At 61.8% G+C, this 15,559-nt stretch overlaps 1 protein-coding gene across 1 annotated transcript; it reads left to right on the top strand.

Annotated features, from left to right (window-relative positions):
* Window positions 1-5,107: 5,107 nt before the first annotated feature.
* On the top strand, window positions 5,108-15,375 carry CHLRE_01g052850v5 (uncharacterized protein). The gene is made up of 8 exons (XM_043058995.1): window positions 5,108-5,492; window positions 5,849-5,974; window positions 6,225-6,353; window positions 6,636-6,792; window positions 7,056-7,093; window positions 7,345-7,402; window positions 7,749-7,995; window positions 8,621-15,375. Exons 1-8 carry the CDS (start codon window positions 5,490-5,492, stop codon window positions 13,059-13,061), a joined length of 5,199 nt encoding a protein of 1,732 aa, XP_042928909.1. The 5' UTR covers window positions 5,108-5,489; the 3' UTR covers window positions 13,062-15,375.
* Window positions 15,376-15,559: the final 184 nt, after the last annotated feature.

The raw sequence follows: 15,559 nt of genomic DNA on the forward strand, positions 1-15,559 counted from the left end.
AGGGCAATCGGCATTGATAGCATATAGCGTAATGACTGCTAGCACCACATCCCCTGTCACCCATACATCCTCGCTCGCTCTGTTCACCCATCTCTCTGTCCCCACGCCCGCATCCTCCCCCTATGTACGCCCACCCTGTCACCCATCCGTCACAACGCAGCCGCCGTCACCACGCATTATCTGTCACCGATCCTCTGTCACCCATAAACGGCATGCTAGTCCGTGCTGACTTACAGGGTTGGCTGGCGTATCATACATCAAGGATGGTGCATCCTGGTGCGTTGAGGATGCGTGCGTGGTGACATACAGACAGGGCTCCTATCTTAATGTCTCCAGACATTAATTGGCCATTTTGGCTTTTTCCTAGACATTCCTCCCGGGGGCTAATGTCTGGGGCGAGACTTTGTTGGCCCGGGTTTGGGGCGGGTTTTGTCCGAATTCCTATGGAGAAGCCCCCAAACCGCCATGTGCCCAGACAAAAGACGGCGGCCACCCGGCCGTTTTTGTCTGGAGCTAGACATTACCCCAAAAACAAGATACGACCCCTGCATACAGAGGATTATGGACGTGCTTGAAAGAACGCAACACGCACAAGCGAACATGACGTTGTAGAGCCGAGGATGCGTGGTGTATGACTTGGCAAATGAAGAAGGTTCATGAACAGGGCGCACGTGGAGTGAGCATGGACTGAACGTTTATGGAGGAAAGAGGACGGGTGACAGAGATGGCGTGGTGACAACATGGTGTACATGACACACTAGTAACGCGTTGAGCGCCGCTAGCGCGGCTCCGTCCAAAACCAATGCAGTCAGACAGCCATACATATTGTCGTCAAGGCTCGCACTTGTGCACGATTGCGAGGTACTTTGGAATATAACAGGCCAAGGTAGGAGGCACGGGTAGGAGGATCACAGTCGGTGGAAGCCGCCGCAACCGTTTCGCTTGCAGCTATTGCAGCGGTGGGAAGTAAGCCCCTGTCCCCCCCTCCATGCCTCACGGTAATAGCCACGTTGCTGCTGCTGGACACAAGCTACTGAATTGTAGCTTCTCGAGCTCCGCAGGCCCGTCGGCAAGGCCACAGGCACGCAGACGCCAAGTACGGTACGTAGGATGCCAGCGCGAAAGGACGGATGGGAAGCGAGGCCGATAGGGTGGTGCACAGACTACGGAAAAACATATTTTGGGTAGCTTCTGTGGAGCGCAGACGTTTTGGCGCGGATTTGAGGGGATTTTAAAGGGGGGGAGGTTGGATGGGTTGCCACGCACGCGGGGACGGCTGAAATCCGGGAGAACTGAGGGCGTTTAGACGGCGCGGAAGGGGTGATCTCCCGTACGCTGTGTAGGTACCGCGGGCCTGAAAGGTTATACCGCGGTTCGGCAGATATGTATGCGCCACAGTAGCATGGGCCGCTGGGTGGGCGTGTGGTGCAGGGCAAGGTGCAGAGTAAAACATGGTAAACTTCCTGATGCCAGCATGCCTGGGGGTTCCGGCACGCACTTGCGCACTACTGTGCTGCCACAATAGAATCCGACTGCTATTTATCCTTCTGTGACACTCAAGGGAGGGGACCACTGGGCCCGGGCCGTCGAATGCGGTTTGGCGACCCAGAACCTGCGCACGGAGAGGATCGATGGTTCGGGCGGCGGGGTGATGGATGAAGTGGAGGAGCGCCGCGACCTCAACGCGTTCAATAAGCACTTCCACTTACTACTGCTCTCGCGGCTCAAGCGGCCAGGGAGCGCTGAACCCCGGGATCGGGCGGGAGCGAGGGTGGAAAAACGGGCACCTAGCCTAAGCTTCCATAAAACTCACAACTGCAAGAACAAATACTCGGGACACGTATTATACCTTCTAACAACGATCAGGCCGCTGCAGCACTTGTTTGACTAGTTCGAGTCACAAATGCCAGTTGGAGTCACAAACGCAGCAGATTAGCGCTTGCATTGCTGCAATGTTTGATTTTCATCGAACAGGAGCTGTTTGCGCACTAGTGCTTCACTTTTATTGTTTGCGAGCTATAGTTCGTGCTAGTTCTTCACTTTAGGCCGACGTTAGCTAATGCGCTAGAATCAGGAGTAAGAAGGAACCTGACGACCAGCAATGCAGGTGCGCACGCGTGCGTTCTTGTTGGCCGGGTGTCCTGCCTAGAATAGCCAGCAGGCCTTGTGCATCCCTGTACTTCTGAGCGTGTCGATGTACTGGTGGCATATAGAAATTCAGCCACGCGGCTTGCGCATCCGGTCGAGACTTCCAAAGTGGCGCCAAAGCGCCGCGACGAATCAACATTATGACTTCCCAGCCAAGGAGGCTTCAGCGAGCTGCACAAAAAACGTGTGTACTTGACATGCAGCCCGTTAAATCGGCTGGAAGGTCAGCGCTGCAGTCACTCTGGTTGGACGCGCACGCACGCGCGCCGCACGCCAGCTTACTTACATTATTGGAGGCAATGCTGCTCCGTTACCTGTGTAGGCACTGAACATACTTGTGCCGAACTTCCCCGAAAGAGTGCCATCTCGGCCTTCCTAGGTCGCTGCTCTACGGGTGAGGACGCTGGTGCGGCGGGTTCTGATGGTTTCCCCGCGAGAGCTATCCTGCTTTCTAGAAGCCGGTCTGCGAGCCAGTTGGCGCTGATGCGCCGGGGCAGGAGGTCCCCCAAATTCGCTAATTGGTTCTACTCCGCTTGGTTGCGTTAGGGCGCCTCGGCGCCCTGACCCTCCTTGTCGGTAGTAGTTCCTGGCCGGCCTTTGTGGCCGCGCCCATCCCCTGTGGCGCCTCCATGGCGTCCCTGGCGTTGCTTAGGTCAGCTGTAGTGCGTCAGTGCTGCTCTGGCTGCGGCGCGCCACTCAGTCGGCGACATCATCGTCGCCGTCCTGCCGAGCGGCCCCCGCTCTGGCACTCTTTGCCGAACATCATGACTTCACACCGTGGAGCCTTCGCGACCTAGCGTGGGTGGCGCGCCTGCTCGCCGGTCGACCTCGTCCTCATGGCTTCGCGATGCTTCTGGCGGGGCGCTCGCTGCTGCCGGGCTCGCAGTGGCGTGTCGCTGAGCGGCTCTTTCGGTAACGGAGGGCCGATTGGAGCTGCTGGCGACTCTTGCTGTGGGCTGCTGCCGCGGCCTGACGTGGCGCCGGGCTCGCTGCGCGTGAACAGGGGCACGCTGCGGCGGGAGCCAGGACCGGCGTCTTCCGGGCGGCGGCGGCTGGAGCTGTGGGCGCATCTACACAGTGGAGAGACCTGCTTGGCGAATGCAGTCTGGCGAAGGCAGTCCAGCGAAGGCTGGCTGGCGCAGGCCGACTAAGCGAAGGCTGGCTGGCGCTGTCTGCTGTGCTAGGGTGTTGCGAGGCTGTGTGGACTTGGTTGGGCGGTGGGCGTGCCTGCACCGCCTGCGCTAGGTTGCGGGCGCTGTGGCTTGTGCTGTCTGGTGGGTCGGACCGGCTGATCCTCGTGGTTCAGCGAACTTGCACGGCCCTAGGCCGTCTACAGGATGCAGCTTCGGGCTGCACCCAACAGTGTGAGGGCCCTGCCCTGTTGGTGCTGGTGTTTTGGGGTAGGAGTTGCACTTTGCAAAGTGGCAGTCAGTCTGACGCCGACCCGCGGCTTAGGTGAGCAGCGCTAGCGTTTGCGGTGAGCCTTGCTCGGGGTTCCTCCCCTCCTTTAGTGAGGCGAGGAGCATGGGGGTCATTTGAGGTTCCCTCCTCGAGTGTGCGTACGTGTCTCGTGCGCTTATGGAGCCCTGGCTTGCCCGTGGCTGTCATCCCACATGTAACCTCTATTCGCAATGCTGCTTCAACGGAACTGGCCTGGTGTGCCTGTCCAAACAGTTCTCTTGCTTGGTGACATATAGGTATCTAGTTGCAGCTCGTTGCTTCAACTCCAAACGAAGCGCGCGCGCGGCGCAGTAGTGGTGCAACCCCGTCCTACCTGCGGCGTGGTGCCACGCACGCGCGTGGACTCGAACACGATTCTTGCTTGCAGGAAATCCCCTCACTTCTTTTACATCGCTGATACGGCATGCATGAAGAAAATGCATGACGATCATTTGAATGCAGGCTGCTGCGTGCGTGCAGTTAGCTGCTGGTGCATGCACGGTGTGGATTCATTCGGACGTAGTGCATACTACCAGCAGCCAGCAGGAAACCCAGACACGGCCCCACATGTTCGCTGTCGCCACTCCACCCTCATGCAGAACTATGAGTACGTGTCAACTATTGGCGAGGGAGGTACGTACGACGAACTGTGTTGGTTGTTACCGCCGTGCTGGTGCCAGAGCCGTGTGCCAGTGGTATATATGGGCCACACGGATGGACGCGGCGGGATACCTTGCATAGCTCGCATAGGTTTCTTTACTTGATGGCGCGCTCATACTACCATATGTTTTTGCGCCAATTCGCGTACGCAGCTTACGGCGAGGTTTGGCAATGCAGGTGAGTGGTGAGGGGCTCCAGCGCGGCATGCTGCAGCTACAGGCGCACTTTGCGACTGTGCGGGTCAGGGCAGTCATGTAAAGTTGCGTCCTATCTATCACCTATCCCCTATCTAACGTACTACAGTGCGGAACGAAGTAGCGCACCTAACCCTACCTAGCTAAGCATGTACGTAGGATGGTGGAGGAACGGACACAAGCACAATCAACTGGTTGGCTCACCGCGCGCTGTCTTTGCTGATTGCATCCGTTCGTCGCATTCTTGCCCTATCTATCTAATCGTGTGCACGCCTTTGATTGCACGGTCTGCCGCTTCCTTACTTTCCACACATGCACACGCACACGCCGTACATCATGTGACCAAGCACGCTGACCAGTTGCGCTCCCGGCGGCGGGTAAACAAACAAACGCAGGGAGAAAGCTACGGGACGCATCGTCGCAGTCAAGGGCTTCAAAGCGGTGAGAAGAGTTTTCGTTGGTTGTGCACGCGTTCTGTATGTAATTGCATGGGAGTTTCAGAAGATTCACGCGCCATTGGTGCGTGGTTACTAGTGACGGCGTCAACTGAAGATGGATGCAAGCTGCATCTGCCGTACCGTATGGCTTGCCATGATTGCACGCACACATACGCAGAGCCGCCTGACTACGCCTTGAGTCTGACCAGTCTTTCCGCACATCCACAACAAACACACACGCACGCGCGCACGCACGCACACGCACACACATACACACACACACATTTGGGACGCGTGATACCTAGCTTGTCTGCTGCACGCCGCCTCTCTTTTATCGCCGTTGCCATTCACATGCCCGTGACACTTCCTCGCTGCCGCCCTACGCCCATGCTTCCACCTTTGCCTATAGGTGAGCTCGACTACGACCAGCGGGCGGGAATCCGGGAATTAGGCGTGCTGGGTAAACGTTGTTTAGCGCGCCCAGGGTGCGGAGCATGGACGCATACAGGTGCATCGCGGGGTCAGGCCGAATGGTCGCCCGTGGGGTTCCAGGCTTATCGCGGGTAAGTATGACTACCTGGGTCACGACAGTCACGCGACGCTCGGTAAAATGGTGGGTATCGGTAAGTAACTCCGTCGCGTCATTGGGCGGGCTTTCGTTTCGTTTTTTAACACACACACACACACACACACACACACACACACACACACACACACACACACACACACACACACACACACACACTCCAGAGCTGTTTGCGCTCTGCCGGGGAAACGCCAGGTCACGGCAGCCCTCGTTTGAGAGCCCTGTCGCTGGTTATACCAGATACACGATTCACGTGATCTGGCAGAATAACCGTGGAAACCGTAGTCACACACACACACACACACACACACACACACACACACACACACACACACACACACACACACACACACACACACACACAAACACACACACACACGCAGGCCCATGAGGACAAAGACATCATGCGCCTCGCGGTGCGCGAGGTCAAAGTGCTCCAGGCCGTGTCCCACGAAAACCTGGTTCGCCTCATCAATGCCTTCAAATCCAAGTCGGGCCGCGTCTACATGGTGCGTGTGTGTGGTCGGTAAGGTAGCGCGGATTGCTTGGCGGTTGCGTACCGGTAGCGTGCGGGGCTTTTGTGGTGTTATCAGCAGAGGAGAAGGAGAATGCTGCCGTGTGCGTCGATCGCATATCCGTTCACTAGTGAGCAGTTTCCTCTCATTACTAATGCATGCAATCTGTCCTGTCGCTGTTCTCCTGTCCTTATGGCCCTTACGTACTTTGCGTGCACGCGGCGGCGGGCGTGCGTACGTGCAGGTGTTTGAGTTTGCGGGCAGCTCGGTGCATGACCAGCTGGACCGGTATCCCACTGGCCTGGGCGCTGCCGCCACCAAGCTGCTGAGCTGGCAGCTGCTGCAGGCGGCGGCGTACCTGCACGGCAACAAGGTGCGGGCGTCGCACGCAGGCGCAATATGAAACACCGGCAGATAGATCGAGTCCCGCTTCTGATGTGCGTTATGTAGTATGGTGTTTATTTCCCACGACCCGCGCATCAACTACATATATACAGCTCACGCACCCAGCTACGCGCCATGCCCAATCGCAACCCATCTCTCATGTGCGTGCGCACACAACGCACACACCCGCACACCACACACCCAGCCACAGACCACACACACCCACACACACCACACACCCTCCCACCACACACCCATCTTGCCCTCTCAGGTGTTGCACCGCGACATCAAGCCCGCCAACATCCTGGTGGACAGCTCGGGAGTGGCCAAGCTGTGCGACTTCGGGTTCGCGCGTGCCGTGAGGTGCGGCCCCCGGGAGGCGCAGCGCTGCACCAGCTACGTCGTCACGCGCTGGTACCGCGCGCCGGGTGAGGCCGGGCGGGAGAGCGTGATGTACTCATGTTAATGACGCATGCACGACCGGGGACGACTTACCATACAGAAGTGCGCACTTTCGAAAACGCTGCAAGTAAGGGTGCACATGCGCTGCCTTGATAAGGCTCGCACACACGGGGTGTGGATGGCGCGCGGGCCCACATGCTTGTGCAAGCGCCAATCAAACTGCTTGGTTGTTGATTGCACCGACCATACCCGTGCGCTTGCTCGTGTCTGTGTCCGTGTACATGCACAGAGGTGCTGGTATCTGACAACTATGGCGCTGCCGCGGACGTAAGTTTGGTGGATGGCGGCCGCGCGCGCGCGGCTACCGCGATGAGCGATCGATCGAGGCAGCACGCACGCACTCGCGCGTGAACGGATCGCAGGATGTATTTTGGATGTGATGTTGTTGATGCATGGCTGTATGGCTGGCTGGGATTAGGACGGCCCAGCCAGCGGCCGCAGTTAGCATAGTGTACGCATTGACGTCATCTAGTAACCGCTCCACCCCGCGGCGGCCCGCCCGGCAAATGACCACGCAGATCTGGAGCATCGGCTGCACCATTGCCGAGATCGCCACCGGCCGAGCCCTGTTCCCTGGTAGGTGCAGTACGTAGGACGTTTTTTGCGTTTGGCGCACCAGGCACCTTGTAACCACACACACACACATACACACACATACACACATATGTCAGGTGCATGCATGTGTTTTACCTTGCGTTGTGCTGCGTTGTGCTATCTTGCGTGCTGCCGCTGCACCTATCGACCAGCAAAAGCATCACCCTTCGCTGTTTATGATTCCATTCAGGACAGGGCGGGGTAGCTGGCGGCGCTATTAATTGCTAGCTACGGCTGGTTAGCTAGCTAGATAGCTGCAAATCCGAGCGGCGATAGTGGCGGCAACAAAATTTGCCCGCTTTGACATACTGCTGTACGTGCTGTGCAGGCAACTCCACGAGCGACCAGCTGTGGCGCATCATGCGGTGCCTAGGCCCCCTGCCGCCCGCGCACACCGCCCGCCTGCTGTCCGACCCCCGACTGCGCGGCGCCACCATCCCGCCGCTGCACAAGGACCTGCGGCAGCGCCTGCCCGAGGTGGAGCCGCGGCTGCTGGAGCTGGTGGCGGCCTGCCTGCGCCTGGACCCCGCGGCCCGGCCCACCGCGGCGGAGCTGCTGCAGATGCCCTACTTCTGGTGAGAGCAAGGGATGGATGTGTGATGTGTTGGTGATGAAGATGCGTACGTACATAGAAACGCGGGTTACGGCTTTACGCGGCCTGGCCCAGTCAGCATGCAAGCGCCCAGGAGGTGTGGCGTGGGCGTGCGCGTGCGCGTGCGCGTGGGCGTGGGCGTGGGCGTGGGCGCGGGTGTGCGCGTGGGCGTGGGCGTGGGCGTGGGTGTGCGCGTGGGCGTGGGCGGGCGCGGGCGCGGGCGCGGGCGTGGGCGTGGGCGTGGACGTGGGCGTGGGCGTGGGCGCGTGGGCGTGGGCGTGGGCGTGGGGGCGTGGGCGTGGGCGCGGGCGCGGGCGTGGGCGTGGGCGTGGGCGTGGGGTTGGGCGTGCGCGTGCGCGTGCGCGCGGGCGTGGGCGTGGGCGTGGGCGTGGGCGTGGGCGTGGGCGTGGGCGTGGATGGGCGCTGGTATTTGGTACACGTGACAGGTCGGTCTGGGTTGGGGCTCGGGTTCATACATGCGTGGGGTTAACCCATTTCAACGTTGAAATGGGTTAGATAGGAGCGGGCTGCAGCGGCGTGGGTGTCGGCTACTCATAACTAATGCTTGCCTGGTCGTACTTAATCCGCATGCCTCGCTCGCAAACCAGGGATGTGCCACGCTTGCTGGCTGGCTCGGACACCGAGGCGGCCCTGGCGGCCGCCAGGCAGGCCGCCGCTGTCACTGCCGCCGCCATTGCCAAGGCAGGCAAGGTGCCGCCGCAGCAGCCGTCGCCGCCGCAACAGCCGCAGCCGCGGGTGGATGATCAGCAGCAGCCGTGGCAGCTGCAGCTGCTGGATACGAGGCGTCAAGCAGCTGTCGCTGCTGCTGGCGACGACGGCGGCGGGCCGCGGCTGGGCCCCGTGCCTCCGAGCAAAGCCCTCAATAACGACACCGTGGCTGAGCTCGCGTCATCGCAGCCGCAGCAGCACCAGACGCTGCTGGTTGCTAACGCTGCCGTTGTCGCAACGTCGGCATCTTTAGAGGCGACAACTGCTGATGACGCGGCCGCTGCTGTTCATCAGCAGGCCACCATCGCCGCGCCGACGCCAGCAGGAGACCAACGTACGCGTGGCGCGTCGCAGGCCGCTTCGGCGGTACCGGTGGCACCGCTTTTGGCGTTGATGAAGGACAGCTCGGAGCGGAGCGGCGGAATTAGCACGGGCACAGCAGCCTTGCCCGTGCGCGTGCCCGCAGCGGGCGCCGCATGTGCACCGCCGCCGTCCCACTTGCGACAGCTGCCATCCGCACCAAGCCTGAGTGAGCCACCGGCGGCAGCCGCCACACCACCGCCGCCACAGAAGCAGGACGGACAGCAGCAGCAGCATGGGCTGGCTCCAAGTGCAGCAGTCGGCGGCGGGCCCCGGCCGTCTGCTGCTGCATTCGCCACCGCTGCCGCCGCCGCCGGCGACCCCACCGCCGCCTGCTATGATGCCAGCAGTGACGACGTCGATTGTGGCAAGGCCGACGGCCGCGGTGGCGCCAGCGCAGCAGCAGGCGACGCCGCCAGTCGCAACACACGCCTGCGACTTGTCGATGGTGGGAACAACAGCACCAGTGGCGGCGTAATAACACAGCCGTCCTCCTTTGTCACCGCTGGCGGCGCCGTATGGGCCGTCGCGGACAGCGTGCGCGCCGCCGCCGCGGCCCTCAACCGCGGTGCCATCAGCTCAACAGCCGCCAGTGCCGGCGCCCGCCGCCTGGGCTCTGGCGTCAACTGCGTCGGCGGGGCCACGCAGCAGCAGCGACATGCCACCACGAGCAGCTTCGTCAGTGTCTCAGGCCTAGTGATGCTGCCGTCAACCGCCATCCTCAACAGCCCCGGCGGCCCTCTTTCTCCTGCTGATGAGCCGGATGGCCTCTACAGCAGTAGCCGTGCAGGCGGCAGTCTTGTGGATGGTACTTCCGTCGCCCACCTCTCAGCAAGCCTATTTGGGCACGGTGGCGGTTGGTTTGTACGCGGCAGCTCGGGTTGCATCACCTCCACTGCAGGGGGCTTCGCCGCCCCCAGCTCCTTCGGTAACGGCGGCGTCGGCGGCGGCACCACTGCAAACAGCACTGGCGGCGGCAGCCAATCTGCAAGGCTGTACCATATGTACCGCTACGGCAGCTGCAGTAACGCCGGCACGGAGGTGTGGGAGGAGGCGGTAACGCCCATGGGCGCGCCGTCATTGTACTGCCAGCCCGGATCCATGCTGCCGCACATACGGCCAATGGCGGGAGCGGCTGCCGACGTACGGCAGCAGGGCGCGGCGCCGTACGGCCCATGGGCCAGTGGGTACGACAGTGGCGTGCTGCCGCAGCTGCAGTCTGGCGGTGGCGGCGGCGGCGGCGGCGGCTCTGGGCGCGGTGGCTCCGGCCGCCACTGCGGTGGTGGCGGCGGTGGCGGCAGCAGCATTCAGGGCGGATCTGACCAGATGCTGCCGATACTGATGTCGCGTCATGCCGCCAACGGCAACCCCGGCAGTGGCGGCGGCCCGGACCGGCTGCTGCGCTCACACACCGATGCCACGCTGGCGGCGACGGCGGGCATGGGCATCTACGCAGTGGATGAGGAGGACGACGACGAGGGGCGGCTGGGCTTGGGGGGTTTGTTCGCGACTGTGGGGCCCCGCGCAGCAACTGCCATGGGCATTCGAGGCAGCGGCGGCGCAAACGCCACTACTGGTCTCCGTGTAGTGGATGACAAACGCATTCACGCCGCCGGCGGCAGTAGCAGCAGCGGCGGCGGCAGGTGGGGATCGGCACTGCGAAGCACCGCCGCAAAGCTGGCGACTTTTCTGGGAGGTGGCAGCAACGGAGGCCGCAGCAGAAGCAGCGCAGCGGCCGGCGGCGGCAGCAGTGTCGGTGGCGTTAGCAGTGACTCAAGTGGCCAAGCGGCGGCGGTGGCGGCACAGCAGATGACGGTGACGCTGCCAGCCGCTGCCGAGCGGCCTCTGCAGCAGCCGCTTCCGCCGCTGCATTTGGCTCAGCTGCAGCAAGTGCAGCAGCAGGACGGGGCTCTGGGTCGCATCAGTCGTGGCAGCGGCGTTGTTGCCCACACCAGCAACGGTACCGGCACCGGAGCATCCCCGACAGCCGCTGGTAGGGGCGGCGGCAACAGCCACGGAAACAACAGCTCGCAGCTGCAGCGCGCGGCAGTGGCTGTCCCGCCGCTGGCGGCGGGGGCTAGACAGCAGCCGCTACCGCCTCAGTCACTGGGCGCAAGCGCTGGTATGGCTGCTGGCAGCAGCAGCGGCCTCGTTGTTCCCAGCATGGGCAGTAGCAGCGGCGGCGGCGGTGGGCTGGGTAAGAGCATGTCCCAATCCGACCTGGAGGAGTTGCATCGCAAGCAGCTGCATCTGGCGGCGGCGGCGGCGGCGCCGGCGGCGATGGAAGCCGCTGCTGCGACGGCGGCGGTGTCTGCCAGCGGCGGCGCCGTCAGCGCCAGCGGTGCCGCCGTCGGCAGCATCAACGGCGGCGGCCGTGTGAAAAGCCCCCCCGCATCTACAAGCAACCTGCACCTGTACCTGCTGAGCTCGGTTATGCCTGCTTCAAGTGCTATGGTTGCCGTACCGCTGCAGCAGCAGCAGCAGCAGCAGGCGCTGTCGGGCGCCCCACTGTCTTCCTCCATGCCTCGACTGCGCCCCTCGCGCTTCAGCAGCCAGGCACTGAACAGCTTGACGCAGCTGGCCTCGTCATCTACTCCCGGAGGCGGTGGCACCTTAAGCAGCACGCTTGATGAAGGTTCTCTGCAGGCCGCGATGGGCAGCAGACCTGGAACCGCCGCCGCCTTAGGTAATGCTGCTGGAGGAGGCAGTGTCATCGGAGCCGCCGCCGCTGCTGTTCAGCAGCAGGGCACTGTCCAGGGCGGCAGCGGCAGCGGCGGTGCGGCCATGCATATGTACAAGCGAATGCAGTCCGACAGGTCACGCCGCAGCCTGCTGCGTGCGGCGGCCGCCGCAGCCGGCAACGGCGGATCCTCCGCCACCACGGCCATGGCGGTGCGCGTGGCTGATGCCGCCAGCTCCATTGCGATGCAGCAAGCCCTGAGCACGGCTGGAGGCGGCAGCCACGGCCGAAACGGCGACCGTGACGGCGGCAGTGGCAGCGGCAGTGGCAGCCCCACGCCGTCCAGCCCCAACGCCCTGGTGGCGCTGGCGGCGGTGGCCGCCGGCCGTGCCCGCAGCCGCAGCCGTGTGCAGCCCATCCCTTCGGGAAGCATTGCCTTCGTTAGCACCAGCGGTGGCATCGAAGCCGCCGTCGCTTCCGCCTCCAGCGCCGGCACTGCTTCAGGAGCGTTTCCCAGCGGCGGCGATGGGATGGGTGTCGCGATGACGGCGACAATGCTGCTGGGCAGTGGCGGCGGCGGTGGAGGTGGCGGCAGCGGCCCGACGCCGATCAGCGTTGCGTCGATGGCTCGACTCAGCAATGTCAACAGCGCCTGCGGTGGTCACGCCGCCGTGTCGCCGGTGCACCGCGCTGACACGTTTGGTGGAGAGATGTCGGCGTCTGTGGCGGCGGCCGCAGCACCAGCGGGTTTGCTGCTGGCGGCAACGGAGGATGGCGCCAGCAGCGGCAAGGTGGTCGCTGTGATGGTGGGCAGTAGCAGGCCGGTTGGCGCTGGCGGCGTCAGTGGCAGCAGCTGCAGCAGTGGCGGCGGCGGTGGCGGCAGTAGCAGCGGCGACGGGAACGTCACGTGCAAAGCTGGCGCTCCGCTTCAACCCATGCTGTCTGCGGCCCCAATCACCCCAACGGATGCCAAGGCGGCGGCTCCCGAGGCCGCGCCTCCGGTAGTCGTGGCCGCCGGCGGTGCAAACGCCGCCGCTGATGCTGCTGACAAGGTTGTTGCATTCGCACCAGCCTCCACTATTGCCTCTGACGCTGCTGCTACTGGTTCCAGTGCCGGTGTCGTTCTGGTTGGCAGCAGGCCATCTGCGCCGCCGGCGGCCGGGGGCGGTGGCGGCGACACGGCGTCGTCGTTGCCGTCCGTGCCCAAAAAGAAGGCCAAAGGCTTTGGCGGATTGGTTAAGGCGCTCCGCCGTGCCATGGACAAAATGTCTACCAGCTAAATTGTGATAGGGTATCCGTAATAAGTAGAGGCTGGAAATGCACGCAATGCACGGTATGCACGCTGAAGTTCAAGATACTTAGCATGGCCGCAATGAGGGCTGAGGGCAGCGAAGCGCCGTCGGGGTACGCCCAAGCAAAAATGGCACGCAGGAATGCGGTGCATGGCTGTGCGTGGTCGGTTGGACTCACTTGGTTGTATGTATGATTCGCGCGCGTGTGTGCGCAAGCTGCTCGGCACAAGCTCACCATCGGGGCACGTGGCGGCGGCCATGGGCTCGATTAGCGCGTGACGCCCTGCGTGTTGCCTTGCGTACGTGCAGTCGGGGTGATTGCTGAGGGACCGTGATCTGATTTTACAAACTAGCAAAAGAAACTGGTTGCGCCCTGCTGTCGCCAGTAATTGGCGGGTACATGAAAGCTTACTTGCAAGGGTGGTGATGCGGCAGGGCGTGGTCCGGATGTTGTTGAATTCAACTCCAAACACGGTATTGCGAAACAGGCTGCAGGTGCTTCAAAGTACAGGCTGATAACAGCCGCGGTGAGTACAAAATTTCGGGACAAGAGGTTCTTAATGGGCCCATACATGGTGGTGGATGGTACAAGAGGCATCAGGGATGGTTGGGTTCGCCCGCCTGCAGTAGTCGTAGGTACATGTGGCAAGGCAAGAAAGCCCAAAACATCGTGTAAGGTTCGCCGCACACCAGCCCGTACCAATAATCGTGCTGCGCTATTGCATGGCACTCTGATGCTGCTGCCTGGTGGCAAAGGGATCGCATCCCCCTAAGGCGCCTGAGCGAGCGAGCCGCCGAGATGGTGTGAAAGCGTGCAAGGTAGTGCGACGATGGGGCAGTAGAGGCATTAGGAACACGTACCGGCACCTGCAAGGACCAGGCGCGGCCCACGGTGAAGCCACGTGAGATATTTGAGAACGCGCCGCGTGCCTATGAGACATCGCAAGTAAACTACTACCGTGTGAGGCCGTGCAGCCCTTGCTTTTGGCTACACAGACTCGAAGTGCCCAAATGCAGCAGTGCGTGTTTCTGCTGCGGACTGCGGCGGCCTTGCGTGCGTGCATGGATGGATGGATGATGGATGGATGGGGATTCGCAGGTAGGCGGACCTGCAAACACATCCCAGGCACGCCGTGCCAGATGGATGGGTTCATCCGCATGTGTGTAGGATGTGATTTGCTATCGGGAGCACGTTAACACCAGGGCCCGAGACGGCGTGCGCGGCATGGCAAGCCCTTTTGGCATTCAGGGGGGCCCCGAGAGGCGGTGTCACGTCATCCTATACATTCGTTGAGCGAGATTGCTATCGCAAGCTGTGCGCATGTTGTTTTAATAATGATACGGTAATTGTTAGTGGCAAGGTGGCTGCTGAGCTCAACCAACACAACAAAGTTCCATATTAGACTCATGCTGGTCAAGGCTTGGTTGGCGGGCGCTCGATGCACGTGGTGTGCCGCGACTACACAATTTGGGAGCGCGGTGGAACCATCACCTGGGTTCATGAGGCGCAGCTGATAAACAATAGCTGCTGCTTGTTCTGGATAAATAAGCCATCAATTATTGTTGGGAAGGACGTTCGGGTACTGCGGCTGCACAAGCCAGGCGGCACCCTACCTATTATTGCAGTGTGTGTGTGGCGGCGGCAGCGGTGCGGCGGCCCTGGGTTTGTGAGGGGCGTCCTGTGCGATTCACGCACACACGCCGCTATGCCGGATGCGGTAACGCTGTGGGAGACCGGCGCGTGAGGCTGGCTCATTGCGATAGCATGGGTTGCTCTGTTGTGCGGTGCGTGAATGCATGAGCAGTGGGTTCGACGCATGCGCACTAATAAATACAAAATAACAAAATGTAGCATGTGGGATTCAGAGAGCAAGCGCGGATGCAACCGCTGCGGCGGCATCGCTGTGCATGCGTGCCGGTTGGCACGTTAACAGAGAACCCTACTGAACTCGTCAGTACCCACACGACACACGGCATGTAGTAAGGGCGTCCTCGCGGGCGCCTAGTGCAAGCGAGTAGGAGTGTGGAGGTCACGGTATGTAGCAAGGGCGTCGTCCGCGTGGCCTAGTGCAGTGAGAGGGAGCGTGGAGATCACGCTGCGAGAGCCCTGGATACCCCACTGTGAGGGCATGGCGGATATCGCCTGTGACGCCGTAAGCGGGCCTGCCTGCGACTGCCTGCTGGCAAGGGAGCTGTATGGGCTGTCGTGTGATAGATCACGTATGTACGTGTCGTGTGGCTTTCCGCTACCCACTGGCTCGTGAATTGCGTCAGCAGGTCCCTCTTGTAACCAATGCAATCTACCCCCGCCCCTGGGGATGGCTCCTCTGTATGTATATGGCTGTGTGTAGGCCAAAATTTGCGGACTTCCGTAGATGGGCACTATCTGGGGCTGGGAGGGCTTAGCCGGTGTTGCGCCCCGTGGTGCACAACCGCGGCAGACCTCGTGCGAGTGGAGCGGTGTGCACTGCATTAGGTGTGCGAGG

This window comes from Chlamydomonas reinhardtii, chromosome 1, assembly GCF_000002595.2.
Source record: "Chlamydomonas reinhardtii strain CC-503 cw92 mt+ chromosome 1, whole genome shotgun sequence".
NCBI lineage: Eukaryota > Viridiplantae > Chlorophyta > Chlorophyceae > Chlamydomonadales > Chlamydomonadaceae > Chlamydomonas > Chlamydomonas reinhardtii.

What these genes read in the sequence shown, in the direction of transcription:
- CHLRE_01g052850v5 (XM_043058995.1), top strand. An exon ending in ACTATGGCGCTGCCGCGGAC is followed by an intron (nt 7,094 to 7,344) that starts GTAAGTTTGGTG and finishes ATGACCACGCAG; the next exon opens with ATCTGGAGCATCGGCTGCAC. An exon ending in CTGCAGATGCCCTACTTCTG is followed by an intron (nt 7,996 to 8,620) that starts GTGAGAGCAAGG and finishes CTCGCAAACCAG; the next exon opens with GGATGTGCCACGCTTGCTGG.